A 15117-nucleotide genomic window follows, 5' to 3' on the forward strand; every position below is an offset into this window, starting at 1 on the left:
AGAACTGCAAATATGCGGCTTGCAGGACTTTTTTTTTAACGTCCTGGAAGCGCACCGATCCAATGTGAATGCCCTCAGGCTTTAACACTGGAGAGACAGGAGAGGCTCTTTACAGGCACTATGTAAGGCGCTATTTTTAGCACTGTAGCGCCTGTAAAGCACCTCAGTGTGAAAGGGGTCTGAAAGCTGTATTACCATTATTCCTGCATATGTTTGCAACATGTGTAAAGGCCTAGGCACTTGATCACATGACCCCTTCTTTTAGCAGATGTCGCATGACCAAGTGCCTAGCTCTTTACACAGGTGGTCGGCACTGAATGGAACCTTGCTTTCTTCTGCAAAGATAAATATATCTGCTCACCAAGAACTCCTGACAGCCGCTCTAACCTTTTCCCCATTCTATTCAAAACTAGGGAAAAATGTTTTGCATAGAGTCCTGCTTTGTTTGCATGTAAGACTGCTTTACTAAGTAAAGCAAAATTGTGCATACTTATGTGTAAAGTGACCAGAGAGAAGTAGCAAAAAAATTTTTTTATTTAAAGTAGAAGTCCATGCAAAATCTAAAATCCCTATATCTATAGACACCAGGGATCTAACCATAACCTCTCTATCCCCGTAAAAAAAAAGTTGAGTATACATACCTTTTTGGAAGCCAATCTGACCCACTCCGACCTGATTTCCAGCCCTTGAAGCTCTGCAGAGGACAACGGCTGTGAAATGATTGGGAAGTGATGTCACCCATAGAGTTATGGGGCTCCCGCTGTCCTCCGTCTCTTCTGCACCTGCCTACACAGAGAAGCTGTGGCTGACAGCTCAGCATGGGATCCGGTCGGAGCGGGTGAGATTGGCTTCCAAAAAGGTATGTATACTTGTTTTTTCTTTACAGGTATAGAGAGGTTAGTGTTCGATCCCTGGTGTCTATAGATGCAGGGATTTTGCATGGACTTCTACTTTAAATCCTTTTACAGCATCTGGGAGGGTGGTGGCTAGCTGTAATTTTCTTTTAGGATATTAAAGTTGGTTTATAATGCCTGGAGACTTATTTTATCCACCCCTTTTGGATGTCTTTAGTGATGTGCCGCTTTCACACAGGTTGTTGAATCCATTCCCCGTGCAGGGCCATTTTTACCAGCACAGGGATACACAGGTGTTGCATCCATCCCTGTGCTGGCAGTCCCATAGCTGTCAATTGGGGCACAGTGGCTGCATGGACACAACTTCTGTTTCCACTGTGACATCCATGCGGGGTTGGGTGCATGCCTCTGAGCGCACCCCATGTGCATTCAGGGCCGTGCACCCGAACAAATGTCACGTTTGGAGCAGGCGCTCGAACACTGTAATTTAGAAAGTGTTATTAAAAAAAGTGTAGCGCTTCTGCAATTTGTTGGTTTGGTTTTTACAGTAATCCAAATAATACCAGGGTCTATGCTAGCGTCTAATCAAGGGTCATTCTCTTATTCCCTTACCCATTTATAACATATTATATTATATACAGAGAGGTTTAAAAAAGAACCTTGCAATTTCTTTATTGAGGTTTTGAATCTGTAGGAGGTTGTTAGCAGTAGTATGGAAATCAGCAATGACTTTTAAGCTGTTATAATGTAGGTTATCTTTGCAGAGAGTGGATTATTAAATAAGGAAGACCGTATCGTTTTACAAATTTCTTCTAACAATCACTTGTGTTAACGTGCTTTGTGTGTCCATATTTGAATTTTCTTCCTGTAGATGACCATTCCTCGGCCTTCGGTTACATCTACACAATCGGCTTCAGAAAGCTTTCCATGTGGACCTCATATAGAGAAGCGAGATCGAGACACCCATGTCTTGGAGATGTTTTCACCACAAGAAAATCCCTTAGGATATGTTGCATCAGAAGACCCTGCTACTACTCTAGCGAACAAAATAAACCTGGCACTAGATTTAGAGACAACAAACCAGGAAAACGCATGTGTCAAATCCCTAGACTCAGGCCATAAAGACTTAGTTAATAAGAGTGACCAAATAAGTGATAAGAAAGGTTTAGAGACTCCAGTACAGTCTCCGTCAAATTCTCTACTTGGTTTCCTTGAAGGTAAGCGGGAGCAAAACAAAGGCTTCCATCCACATGGACTTTCCCCTGAGCAGTGCAAATCCCCTGAGGGCGCTGTGTCTGATGTTAATCAACTTAATGAGGCTAGGACTTTCCAGCCAGTGCCAAATGGACATACAAATTATCAAGCTGCGAAACCTGAAGTAGTTTCAGATCTGCAAATGGTTGACTTTATGGTAGGAGGGGACTTTCTGGAGGTTCAGCAAAATGGTTTTCATGAAGAACAGAATAATATTGCTGCTAATGGCTTCCTTGACCACAAGACAAGCTTGTCCATGTTACTTGAACAAGAGAGGGATAAAGATCAAACAAATCTAAAAAATGGAGAGCAACTTGACCTAAGTGACAGCTCTCCACAATTTGGAAAGGATCACACAAAGACCTCCCTTCCCACCAGACATAGCCGAATTCCTGTACTGGTTCAGGAGGTTGACTCTGCTTCAGAATCTTCTTCTCCAATCTCTGCTAAAGAAAAGCTTCTTCTGAAAAAAGCTCATCAGACAGACCTTGTTCGACTCTTAATGGAAAAACGACAGAAGTCATTACTTGGTGACTTCTCAAGTGCCTCTGACAAGTCACTGGAAGAGAAAACCTCACCACCAGCTATAGGTTTACCCGAAAAAGATGTTTTCTTTATTCCTAGAACAGTCTCGGACTCTAATGTCAGGCAGTCGGATGATAGCAGTGTTGCATCTCACAATCTTCAATCAAGAAAGAGCAAAATTCCTCGCCCTGTATCCTGGACTAGCAATGATCAGATCAGCAGTGCTCCTCTAACTCCATTCCTGCCCAGACCACCACCTGGAAAGCCACCCACGCGGCCTGGAGTGGAGGCACGGTAAGGAAGCGATTATGTTTTTCAGTTTATGATGATGTTGAATGTTAGAATTTACAAAATAGCCAATTTCATAATTTTTACATTAAAAGGGCTAGTCTGTCGAAAACCTATGTTTCAGATGATAGATATAAAAAACATAACTGTTTAATGTGCCCTTGGACATTCAAGTGGAAAATTCCGTGCTCTTGAATCCAGTTCTTCACAGCTCCATTGGACATTTTTTTTTTTATGTACTTTACAATATGTAGTATAACTAAAAGTGATGGAACATTTCAGTGTAGGTAGTTTTGGTGCCAGGATTGATATTGGAGTACCAAAGAAATATACTTTTGCAGCTAGTGATTCAGTCATGTACCATGTTGAACATTTCATGCATCTCTGAGCAGGTAAAAAGTGTAAGTGTTGGCTTTTAGAGTGACAAGGTTTTGCCATTTGTTTGGGTTTGTGGTTCTCCTTTTTGAGAATTGCCACTGATAATAAAGCACAAAAGAAGACAAGGTGATTCACAATGTGCTTCTGTTTTCTATGCATCAAATCTCTCTAAACCCCCAGCAGTTGACAGGAGTGCTGTGGGAGGGAAGTGATACAAGCTGCTGGCGGGGTCCTCTTTAATGTGAGCTTGTTGCTTGGTCCTGTTTGGGGAAAGCACAGGTGCACTGTACAGGGCCAAAATCATTATGCGGACAACTTGTAAATGCACTGAGATTAAAAATATTGGTCTTCCATCATCTTTTATAATGGAGCAACATAAACTGCATACATTGGTAGTAATTTTATATTTCTAAAGAAGTGCCCATAATTTTTTGGTTTGTGTTTGTCTTCTTGCAGGATTCGCCGATACAAGGTTTTGGGAAGTGGAAACTCTGACTCGGACCTGCTCTCAAGACTTGCTCAGATAATTCAAAAAGGATCTCAGAAGCCCCGTAGTTCCTCCCAGTCTAAAAGCCCTGGTTCACCTCACAGTCCCAAAACACCTCCGAAGAGCCCTGTCATTCCCAGACGCAGCCCAAGTGGTTCCCCACGCAGTTCATCTTTACCAAGAACCAACAGTTCTTCCTCTTCAAGGATTGGACGACCCTACCACCATGAGCCCAAAAGCTCAAATTCTTATGTAGGCCGAAGCAAATCACCGCCCAGCCTATCTGGCTCTTCTTCTTCAAGAAGATCCTGTCAACAAGACCATTGCTGTAGTAAACAAAATAAGAACCTGTCCAAGGGATCAGGTAGTGGTCATCATTCAACAAGCAGCAAAACCAGCCGGGGAAAGCCCTCTGTGCGAGAGAGCAAAGTTTCCAATAAACTGAGCAGATAGTAAGCAGGCCTGGCCTCATCTGCAGCAGTAATTTATCCTTTTGTAATGCATGTTGTGTATGTCATTGTATATTTTAAAATCCAAATCAGTGTTGGTCTTTATGTTAAGAGAATTGACTTGAATGTTCTGAATCATGTTTTTTGTCATGGGAGGTGATAAGAGACTGAAGACAATCTGTTTGGGTCTTGCCAAACGGGAAGATGGATGGGGCTGTTGTGATTCAGTGCTAGAGCCACTGCACTGCCTGTTCAGAGTAGAAATTTTTTTGTGGATCATTCATAAACCGTAAATTAATTCTAATATTCCAAATGTTGACAGATGGCATTACATTGAATGTTATGACCAATATCACTAATGCATAACCAACACTTGATTTATTTTAAATATGGTACTTTCAAGCTGTGACTTTCAAGCAGTTGTTCAACTAAGTCTTGTCTTCATAGATAGTTTAACAATAACTGGATTGCCACAGATCATTTAGCACCAGTTCATAGATTAAATAGCTTTGCATGTTCATTTTTCTTCCCCAATGTGGAAGCTATATGAAGAACACTTTCTATAGTTATCCATAGGCCATCCAGTATTTTACATGATCTCTGCTTTAATGGGAACTCCTGGAGTTCACCAGAAAAGCAGCTTTTCAATGTCCCAGTAAAGTGTTAGACCCAGTTTTAATAAAATGCTGCAGAATTATTTTATACACCTATAGCTCAATTGAAATGTTTTTAAAATTGCTTCCCTTTTAGAAAACAAAAATAACTACTGCATTGGTTACAGAATATAGTAGTTTATGTGCACTTCATTATAAAATTTAGCCCAAAAGGTGAATATGTAGTTTTTCAGTTGCAAGATATAAATCTTGCACACATAATTCCTACCCCATTTAAAAGTTGGCTCCACCCAAAACAATTTTAGTCTTGTGAGCACCCTTGAAAAGAATGACCTTATGGTTTCTTATATCTCTGCTGAATTCTTCTGAAACAGTTTGCAGCTCCTTCCACATGAATAAACATATTGCAGGTAGACTTCGTGATTACCCAGTATGACACTATTATTTGGCTTAATGGTTGAGGCAGTTGGGCCATAGTGGAAGCTCTGTTGCTGACATCTCACAACGATTCCCCCAAGAGATGTAAGATGACATCATGGGATTTAGTCAGCTAATAACCACACAGAACTAAAATCTGAAGCTGGGAATCTGATTTAAGAAAGTGCGAAATTGCAACTTCCACTCTTTCTCATCAGAAGATAGTCAGGTTTTTCTTCAGTTCCTTGTTTACTGACTTTGAACAAGTATGTTTAAGACTTCTGACTTGCCTGATCTTCAGTAAGGCAGATCAACAATTGTGGCCCTATATTAATCCTAGAACAGGTTTCTTTTTAAAGCTTAATTCTGGGTAAGTTTGCTTGCTACTCATATTGCGGGCCCCCCCCCAGCACTTCAAGGGTTATTTTTTTTTCTTTTTGTTCAGGGAAACATTGGTTTCATAGTGTGTTAATGTTCCCTTAACAAAAATGAGATTTTAACGTTTGCGATTTTGGGTATTTTTAAAAAATGTACCTGAGGTATTTAAGCAGTTTGCATTTTCAAAATTCACGACCCCAACATTTATAGCATTATGTTTTTCTCTTGATTGTAGATCAATGCAGAGTAATTTAACAAAAATATATTTTTAAATTTTTTTAATGATTTGAATAAGCATTACTGCCATCGATGCCCAGTCTTGTTTATATACGTACAGCTATCACCCCCATTGACTGCCAATTAAAAAGGATCATCTCCCACGACCTGATAGTACTGTTTGCAAAAATGTTAATTCTACCAACTTAGTAAGTAAAGGGGGTTTGACCAAAGGATGATCATTGTGTGGTAGTCCTTGTCTGCACATAAATATTAGAGTATTCGTTTCTATGCTGGAAATAGGAAGATTCATATATGTAATCACCATAAAAGCACTAGTAGTAGATGTTTTCTCAAGATTTTTCCTTAAAGTAAACTGGTCATAACTTAGACAATTCAAGCTGAGCATATTGTGCAAAAATGCACAAGCGGAGGTTTTACTTTGGTGAAAACCGCATGGCAAACAGTAGTAGTACCCGAGTTCTAAACAATTAAAGTGTCACTAAACCCACATCATAAAAAAAACTATCAATAAATGGTGTATTATATGCTGTTTAGTAACTATGAAGTTCTTTTTTGTATTCTGCAAAAAAAACCTGGTTGATCCTGCTGCTCTCTATCCTCGCCCTTTGTACATGTCTCCAATTCAGATAGGGATTTTGCAGCTGTGGTGGCAACTCTGCACACGCTCAGTTTTTATAGAGATTCAATGCTGAGCTTTTCCTTCCTATCACATCTGGGCAGCCCATGTGACTATAGAGTTGCACGTGGGTGTATACATAGTGGTAAATGACAGCCCATTCCCTCCTTTACCATGCCCACTAACCAGCGAAATACAATCGGGGTGGAATATTACATGTACATTAATGGTGGCTTCACCTCCCTCTTATTCTAAGACACAGGCTGGACAGGTGTGACACAGCCTGTAACTGGCAAAAATCTGCCCACACCATGTTTCTACAAAATAATAAAGAATTGATTTTAAATATATTTTAGTATGCAAATTTAAAACAGTTTATTGATAATTTATTTTGAATCTGTATTCCAAAGTAATTTTTTTTGTTTTGTTTTTTCACTTATTTTGAAACGTGACCAGCAGCAGAGGACTAGAAGCTCCTCCTGCTTATGTTTCTCTGCAGACAGGCTGGCAAAGTGCTGGGTCATGTGACAGCTGTATATCCATTAGGAAAAAAGGTACTTTTATTTTTATTTTTTTGTATTAAAATATTTACAGTGTCATCATCCATATCCAGAAATGGAAAGGACAATGTATATTAAACAATGTGTGTTTAGTATCACTTTAAATATCCACTTTTTTTTTATGGAAGTGGACCATGCTTTACCTCTCAAGCTTCCCTATTGGTCGGTGAGGCGGCAAATCACATTTAAAGAGGGATTCTACCAAAAAAAAAATATTAAAAGCCAGCAGCTATAAATATTACAGCTGCTGACTTTTAATAAATGGACACTCACCTGTCCCGGGTTCTATCGATGCCGGTAGCCGAGGCCGATCGATCTCTCGGCTGCTGCCGCCACCATTCTAGGTGAGGGAATCAGGAAGTGAAGCGAATCGGCTTCACTTCCCGGTTCCCTACTGCGCATGCGCGAGTCGCGCAGCGCAATAGGAAATCTCTGCGCTGTCACTGGGACCCGTGTGTGTCCCAGCAGACAGCGCGGCAGGGCAGGAAATGGCGCAGACTCCCACGGGAGTCTATGCCCGGAAGTGGGTGTAAATACCTGTCTTTGACAGGTATCTCCACCCCCCTCCCCCCCTGAAAGGTGTCAATTGTGACACCAGAGGGGGGGAGGGATCCGATCAGTGGAGGTTCCACTTTAGGGTGGAATCCCGCTTTAAAGACTAATGGGGAGGCAGCAGGGGCAGAGTCTAGCTCAAAAGTGAACATAACTGAACATAACTGAACATAAGTGAATAACTTCAGCTACCTGTTGCTAAGGATCTACTAAATCATTTTGACGTGAGATTTTCATTTTGTTATCCCCTTTTTATCTCTTCATTGTATGCTCAGTCTGAATTTCTCAAGTTTGTATCAGATCTAGTAAAAACTGATGCGAAATGTGTACCTTTGCATACAAACTGGGGGTGTGCATTTTTCATGCTCTACCTATAAAAACAATGTTGTAAATGGCCAGTAGAGTAGTAGTAGGTAATAAACAGAAGGGTCTATGCAGTAGAAGGTTACCAATCATTAATATTGGGATTTCTAAATCAAAATAGGTCCGATTACAGCTATTTAGTTACAAGAGCATATTCCACATGGGATTAAAATGTTTGTGGGTTAGAAGATAAAGTAAAAAACTTTTGTATCAAAGCAGTATCACCTGGGTGAAGTGACTTTGGATCATGCCGCCTTCTTTTATGTTCATAGGTGTCAAAGTGAGGCCCACTGATTTTTAATTCAAATGTGAACATTTTTAGTTTTTTTTATGTTTTTTTTTTTTTTTTCTTGGTTTAATACATTTTGTCATTCCCTGTGAAATTAGTGATTTTCTTGTGCATGACTCTTGATAGTTGATGTAGACTTCAATGCAAGTAAAACATTAGGCAACTACTACATTCAGGTATTTTTGGCACTTTTCAGTACATCTTGATGTAAATTGGCCCCTCTTAAATATATTTCTCATGTCTGTGCATTTTTCATGCGCTGGAAAAAAGAAGCAAAGTAACTGGTAACACTGCTAGTTTAGTGAGCCATCACTGCTAGTGTATGAGAGACCTTGGAGTCATCACAATCTAGTTTTATGGTAACTTAGCAGTTGATAAAATACCATTCCCAGGCTGGTCATGCACTAGTAGAAGTTTGAAAATTCTAACACTAAAGGTACATTGAAATCATACATATTGTAATGTGCATATGCTAGGCACAAAACAAATTTGTTAAATAAGTCTGGGATTCAGTCCAAATAGATGGTATGAATGAAAATTTTAGAAGCTATTGAACTAAATGCGTTAAAGTGATCGTAAAGGCAGAAGTTTTTTTTATCGTAATGCATTAGCCCCCCAATACTTACCTAAGGACCCTCTAGATCCAGGATTGTCTCGGCTGCCCGGGACTCTATATTATTATTATTTATTATTTTTTTTAAATTCTAAATTACAAACTCTGAAATGAAATTCTGTAGGTGTATGGCCAGTTTCTCTTGCCTACTTGCCAATGAATACTTAAGCTAGTGTATAGGATTGTGAACATGTACCTCCAGAGCACAGATATGCTTAGGGAATTTGAAAAAGGGTGAACTCTTCTGTGCTAAGGGGCGGATGCTTTGAATGTATGTTTGTGTATATCTTTCCACAGAGCAAGCAAGGCATTGTATATATGTATTGATATGCAGTGAATTGCATGTAGCTCTGCCATTAAAAAAGGATGTATTTATTCCATGCATTGCAAAAATCCTTGTGGCTTTTTGCTGCCAGAAAATAGCAACCTTAGGATACATAAGGGATTTTTTTGGCAAACTTTCTTGTCCATGTATAACCCTAAGCTTTTAACCTCTGCTGTGCTGGAGGAACATTGCGATCATATTAAGCACTGTGGGGGTATAAGGGATATTAATATAGCTGAAAATGTGTGCGTCTTTTTATATGGTTACCCTGTCCTGAACAAGCTGCAGCCCTATACCCTCAACCCTTTACTTTGTATTATATTGTACAGTAACTTCTGTCCCTATAACTGCATGCCCTAATAGTAAATTATATCATATATAAATATTTATAAATATATATAAAATATATATATATATATATACATGGAAGGATGTATCATGTGCTCATTCTACATTCGTAGATTGCTTTTATTTTGTGTGCCTGAAAATGTTTCAACCTTTCATATACGCATACGTGCGAGTATTTTGCGAGCATGGCAATTTTTTTATTTTATTTTTTTCTCTCTTAATACTGCCTCATGAATAAATCCATTCTCAGCACTGCACGTATGAAGGGTTGGCAATATTTTCTTTAACCACTTTGGCTTCTATGTATATTTTTGTACATTATTTATTTAACTGTATTATAGATTATTTAAATGTTTCCTGAATATAATGCGCTATGTTACAGTGTATCACATAAAGTTGGTTTGTGTAGAGAATATTTTTATTTAACAAGTTTCTTCATTTCATTAATGCCTCCCCACTTTTAGAAGGTGCCTATGTACAGAACAGTTTCTGATGCCCATGCAAGAACCACAAAAAAAAAAAACATCATCAAATGATCTGGATTAAAGGATATCTCGTTTTTTGTTTTATTATGGTGACAGAGTTTCACACAGTGGCATTACTTCAAAAAGATCAGCCACCTTTCTCTAGCAACTGGAAAAAGGGGGCATAAACTCCAAAATGTAGCGGCTTTGTCAGACTCTGTAACCTTTCAGGTGTAATGCCTGGTTCACACTAGTGCAATTTCAAATGTAACCTCGGGTCACACAGAATTGCATAACAATAGAGATTTCAGTGGTGCCCGTTCACATCAATACAACGCAATTGTGCTGCAACTTTGGGGAAGGTACAGGTGCTACTTTGGTGCAATGCAGTGTGATTTTGGCTCCATAGACCTCATTGAAAACACATCAAAAATGCATGTATTATATTTTCAAAAAAGAAAAAATGCATATACATGCATTTTAGTGCATTTTTGGCAAGGTTTTGTATAGTATGCTTCTACTCCAAATAAATGCATCCGCATGGAAAAATGCATCACAATCGCACTACAAAATCACACTGAAAATAGGATCAAGTCACAGCTGCACTAGTGTGAACCTAGCCTAAAGGTTGCATTAAAAATTGCAACCTATGTTGAGGGATTTTGTCTCTTAACTTTGGCCATATTGGAGACTTGAGTATCCTTGAGCCAGTGTGAACTCGACTTATTGTTCATCATGCCCTGGCATGGACGATAATGTCATATACCTTCCAACAGGGTCCAATAACACCTGCCGTATGCTATAGTGAACCATACATTTACAATATCTACACTGCGCCCATTGTATGTAGCAAAGTTATAAACAGTGGAAGAATAGACAAATGCTTAAAAACATGGACAAAATTATAAATCCAATCCCATGTGAGTATAAATCATCCTAGTCTGTAAAGCTCGCCAGAGAGCCGATGATCTCAAATACCAGATTTGAAATTATTTATTGCAAGTATAAGAAAAGCTTTCAAGTAAATCTTCCTTGAGAAGTTCCAAGCTGACTTTGCAGACCTCTTTTGAAAATGGTAGTTGAATCAGGAAACGTTTCCTTTTAAAAGTGGTAGTATGCACTATTTGCTCGCGTTTCTCCACTGTGCCTATGCTGTCCGAATGTGGACTTAGGGCTCATTCATGCTGTGTGTTGAGCTAATGCAAAATTAACAGACACTACCTTGTGTAGTGGCACTGCATTGGCCACCATTGCAGTAGTGCATTGGGCTGCCATTCTAAATGAATGTCACTGCACCGCAGCTTGTTCATTATGATACTATGCAGAAAAGTACGTATTTTTAAAGCACAAGTTCAAATTGACCTGTAAGAAAGATGGAGTTTTCCATTGTAAAGAACCTCCATAACCGTAATTGTGCAATGAGCAATACAGAGGAACTTATAGTGACCGGCAGAAATGTTCCAGGCTCCAGAGATCCCCAAAGAACAACCAGTGGGCTGCGTAGTATAGAAATAGGGGTATATGTGTTTTAGCGACTCTCTGCTTACTTTTACTGAACAAGGGGTATTGGATTTGTCATCTTGTGTTTTTATTTTTATGCAGAATGAATTGATTTATATTATATGGGAACAATTAATGGAATGCAGATCTTGTTACCTTGAGCTTCTTTATATTGAAGACTGGAGAACAAATCCGCACTACAGCTGCTGTTGAAGTTTTTTTTTTTTTTTTTTTCCATTGTTTATTTTCTATTGATTCTTTTTACTCAGCTATATTATGTTGGCAACAAGTAAAAGCTTTATCGCCTTACAGCGCATTTTAATACAGTATAGATATCAAGAGAAGCTGAGATATCTTTCATTCTATAAACACAAGCGATAACTGTTTTGAACTTTTAGACACCTTTCACACTAGAGGAGTTTTTCAGGCACTTTAATGGCAAAAATTGCACCTGTAAAGCACCTGAAAAATGCCTCATCTGCAATCCTAGTGTGAAAGCCAGAGTGCTTTCACAATGGGGCGCTGCACTGGCAGGATGTAAAAAAAAAAAAGTCCTAAAAGCAGCTTCTTTGAGGCGCTTTAGGAGCGGTGTATATACCGCTCCTAAAGCACCCCTGCTCATTGAAATCAGTAGCTTTTAACCCTTTATTCAGCCACTAGCAGGGGTTAAAAGCGTCTCTAATAACGACGTTAAAGCACCGCTAAAACTAGAGGCGCTTTACCGCCGACGCCCCCGAGCTGTCAGTGTGAAAGGTCTCTTAAGGCGGCATTCACACCGGAGCATTTCAACGTTTTGCGTTTTTTTTTCCACAATTTTGTACAGGTCACCAATGTGAAAAGCAGAAAAACACCTGTAATCTGCCCCAAAGAAGCTTGTGTTCTTTTTTGAGCTTAGGGTGTTTTTCTTTAGGCCACAGCCAACTCAGATGTGAACAGATGCCATTGAAATTAAAAGTATTTTGCTTGTTAGATGTTTTACGAGCTGAAAAAGCTCAGGTGTAAATGCAGCCTAAGTCCTTACTATATATCCCATCTTGGCTGATATATAGAATACAGTGCACCCCATGCAGCTTATAAATATATTAAGAGTTAAAAAGACAAAGGAACTTGTACTTTCATGCAGGTCACAGACATATGCTGCTTTCTTAAATCCTGGCTGGTTGCTTTTTGACTAGTCAGGAGCTGAGAGTGCAATATAATAACTGTCAGCATTTACATAGAATGGCACCTTTTAGCACTTCAAACTCCTTGTTATAACAGATGCTGCTAGCACAAGCAATGCTGTGCAGCGTATGTACATACAAATCACTCTGACCTGTCGCATAACCCGTGTAAACCGCTGCAAAGATGCACTGTGAGAGGGTCAAGTAAGATGCTTGCTAAAGCGTCCAACCAATCCCACCCTGACAACACGCAATATCTTAGCTTTTGTTTTTCAAGGAAATACTGTCATGTGTTTTCCCTTAACGCCTGTCAAGGCCATTTATGAGGACTTTTCGCTTTGATCGAATTTACTTTATGGAGGAACCAGCAGAGGGAAGATCCCCTGAATGGCTTTATAATGACTGTGATGGTTTGAAATCTGCCAAAACTAAAATATGTTTTGTGAAGTCTGAACCCAAGTATGGTGCACATGTGTTCTGTTTCTAGAGTATCAGATGCTAAGTTCACCAAATGAAATGAAAAATATCAACCGTGTATTACTAATTTCTCTACCTGGTTTTATTATAAAAATGTAGATACAATGTATAATTTAGGTCTTAAATTTCATGAACTTATTTTTATTTATTTTTTTTTGTTTATTTGAAGTGGGACTGTATGAAAATGTTACCTTAAAGCAAGTGTAAACCCATACTATCAAAAGTTGTTATCCTGTAGAATAGGCAGTTCCCGTGTAAAAAAATAAAATAATAAAAAATAAAAACCTTGGCTGTTTTCATGGTCATATGACCACTTAGCTGCTTTGTGCATGCCGTCTGGAGTAGAGGAAGGCAGTGAACTTGCTTGTTCCTCAAGTGCAACTCCCACCTCCTCCTATTACTTGAATAGGCATCCAGGCACATCATGCATGGCAGCCTGAAGCCATACAGTGGGAGTGCACAAAGCAAGGTGACAACACCACCACTGCATTGTAAGACGGTGGGTGGGTGTTGTCATCCTTGAAAAGGAAGTGCGAGAAATCAATAGCTTAAAAAAAAATCACACAGCAATAAAGCTTAAGTGCTTATGCAGCACTATACTAAGCTAGTTTTTGGCTTTACATACACTCTAAAGCTATGTTAACTGTCTTCCTTGAGATGGAAAAATATAGAATATACAAAAGGCAAAAAAGAAAATTGAGCTCCTAGTTCTGTTTACATGGACAGATTCTTCAAGGGACACTGTCACCAGCTGGAAAAGGGTATCAAATCCTGTAAAAGTAGAGAAATACTGTTCTGTCAGACTGCAAGGTAAATCTTCATGTCGGCAGCAAGCTACCAGGGCCGCTGCTACCCAACACTTGGCTTGTATCTGATAGCATGTCCCCCGCAGTGCGCTGTGGTTCCTCCCACCAACTCCAACATCATTATAGTGTCCAGTAGTGACATAGCGGTTAACAGGAGGAACCACGTGTGTCTAATTCATGGGTCTTCAAACTATGGCCGTCCAGTTGTTCAGGAACTACAATTCCCATCATGCCTAGTCATGTTTGTGAATGTCAGAGTTTTACAATGCCTCATGGGATGTGTAGTTTTGCAACAGCTGGAGGGCCGTAGTTTGAGGATCCCTGATCTAATTCAAATGCCTGGGTCATGTAACAAGAGGGAGACTTTTTACATTGCTTTAAGTTACCATTTGCGTATACGTCCACTTTTAGACAGACTGTATCCAATTGTATTTATTGTTTTTCTCTTAATATTTTTAGGGTACCTTTTAACCCCTTTTCCACAAACAGAGCCAGCAGCAATTGAAAATATGCTGTTCAGTCATCCAGAAATGGAAAAATGTTAATGCACTTTGTGTTTTATTTTTTTTATATACCTTTTTTTTTTTTTTTTTTTTATTATTTAAAGTAACAAAAAAAGTAGTTGGCAAACTGTGATAGATTAGTGTTTTTGTACTAGCTGCTTTATTGTATTGATTTTGCTCATTAGCTGTCTTGTGGCAATGTAAACTTGTAATGCATCTCCTTGCTCACAAACATTGCTTTGAAAGCCTTGTGATGCATTATAAGTGGAGAAAGTAAAGAGGTGGAAATCCCACTATCGACCATATTTATATTCTATAATAAAAGTGTCCAATGTGTCTTCTCTTAATCCCAGATAAGATTTCTTTGGAGTTTGTAAACAATTTGTTTACATTCAGGCACTTGGAAGAAACTGTGCCATTAATTCAGGTACATGCTTTGTTTTTCAGAACATGTAAAGATGAAATAAAAAAAAAAAAAAAAAAACATAAATGGTGTTTGTGTATATGTGTGAATTCATGGAGATCTTGCTTGAAAGCCTGGCCTTTTACAATATTCGCATTCTGCTTCAGCCTCTTCCACTAAATTAAGTGTTTCTGTATATAGCCTCTTATGATCTGGAATCAAGAGACCTACCCACTGCATGCTGGTAAATA

At 39.0% G+C, this 15117-nt stretch overlaps 1 protein-coding gene across 2 annotated transcripts in view; it reads left to right on the plus strand.

Moving 5' to 3' along the window:
- TTBK2 (tau tubulin kinase 2) overlaps positions 1-14566 on the plus strand; it is a 218997-nt gene extending 204431 nt beyond the window's left edge. For both annotated transcript variants that reach the window (XM_077464563.1, XM_077464564.1), the window contains 2 exons: positions 1726-2927; positions 3756-14566. In XM_077464563.1, coding sequence (XP_077320689.1) covers positions 1726-2927; positions 3756-4239 — 1686 coding nt within the window. In that variant the 3' untranslated portion in view covers positions 4240-14566. The remainder of the gene's footprint in view (positions 1-1725; positions 2928-3755) is intronic.
- Positions 14567-15117: the final 551 nt, after the last annotated feature.

This window comes from Lithobates pipiens, unplaced genomic scaffold (assembly GCF_037356315.1).
Source record: "Lithobates pipiens isolate NorthernLeopardFrog02 unplaced genomic scaffold, aLitPip1_a1.2 Scaffold_30, whole genome shotgun sequence".
NCBI lineage: Eukaryota > Metazoa > Chordata > Amphibia > Anura > Ranidae > Lithobates > Lithobates pipiens.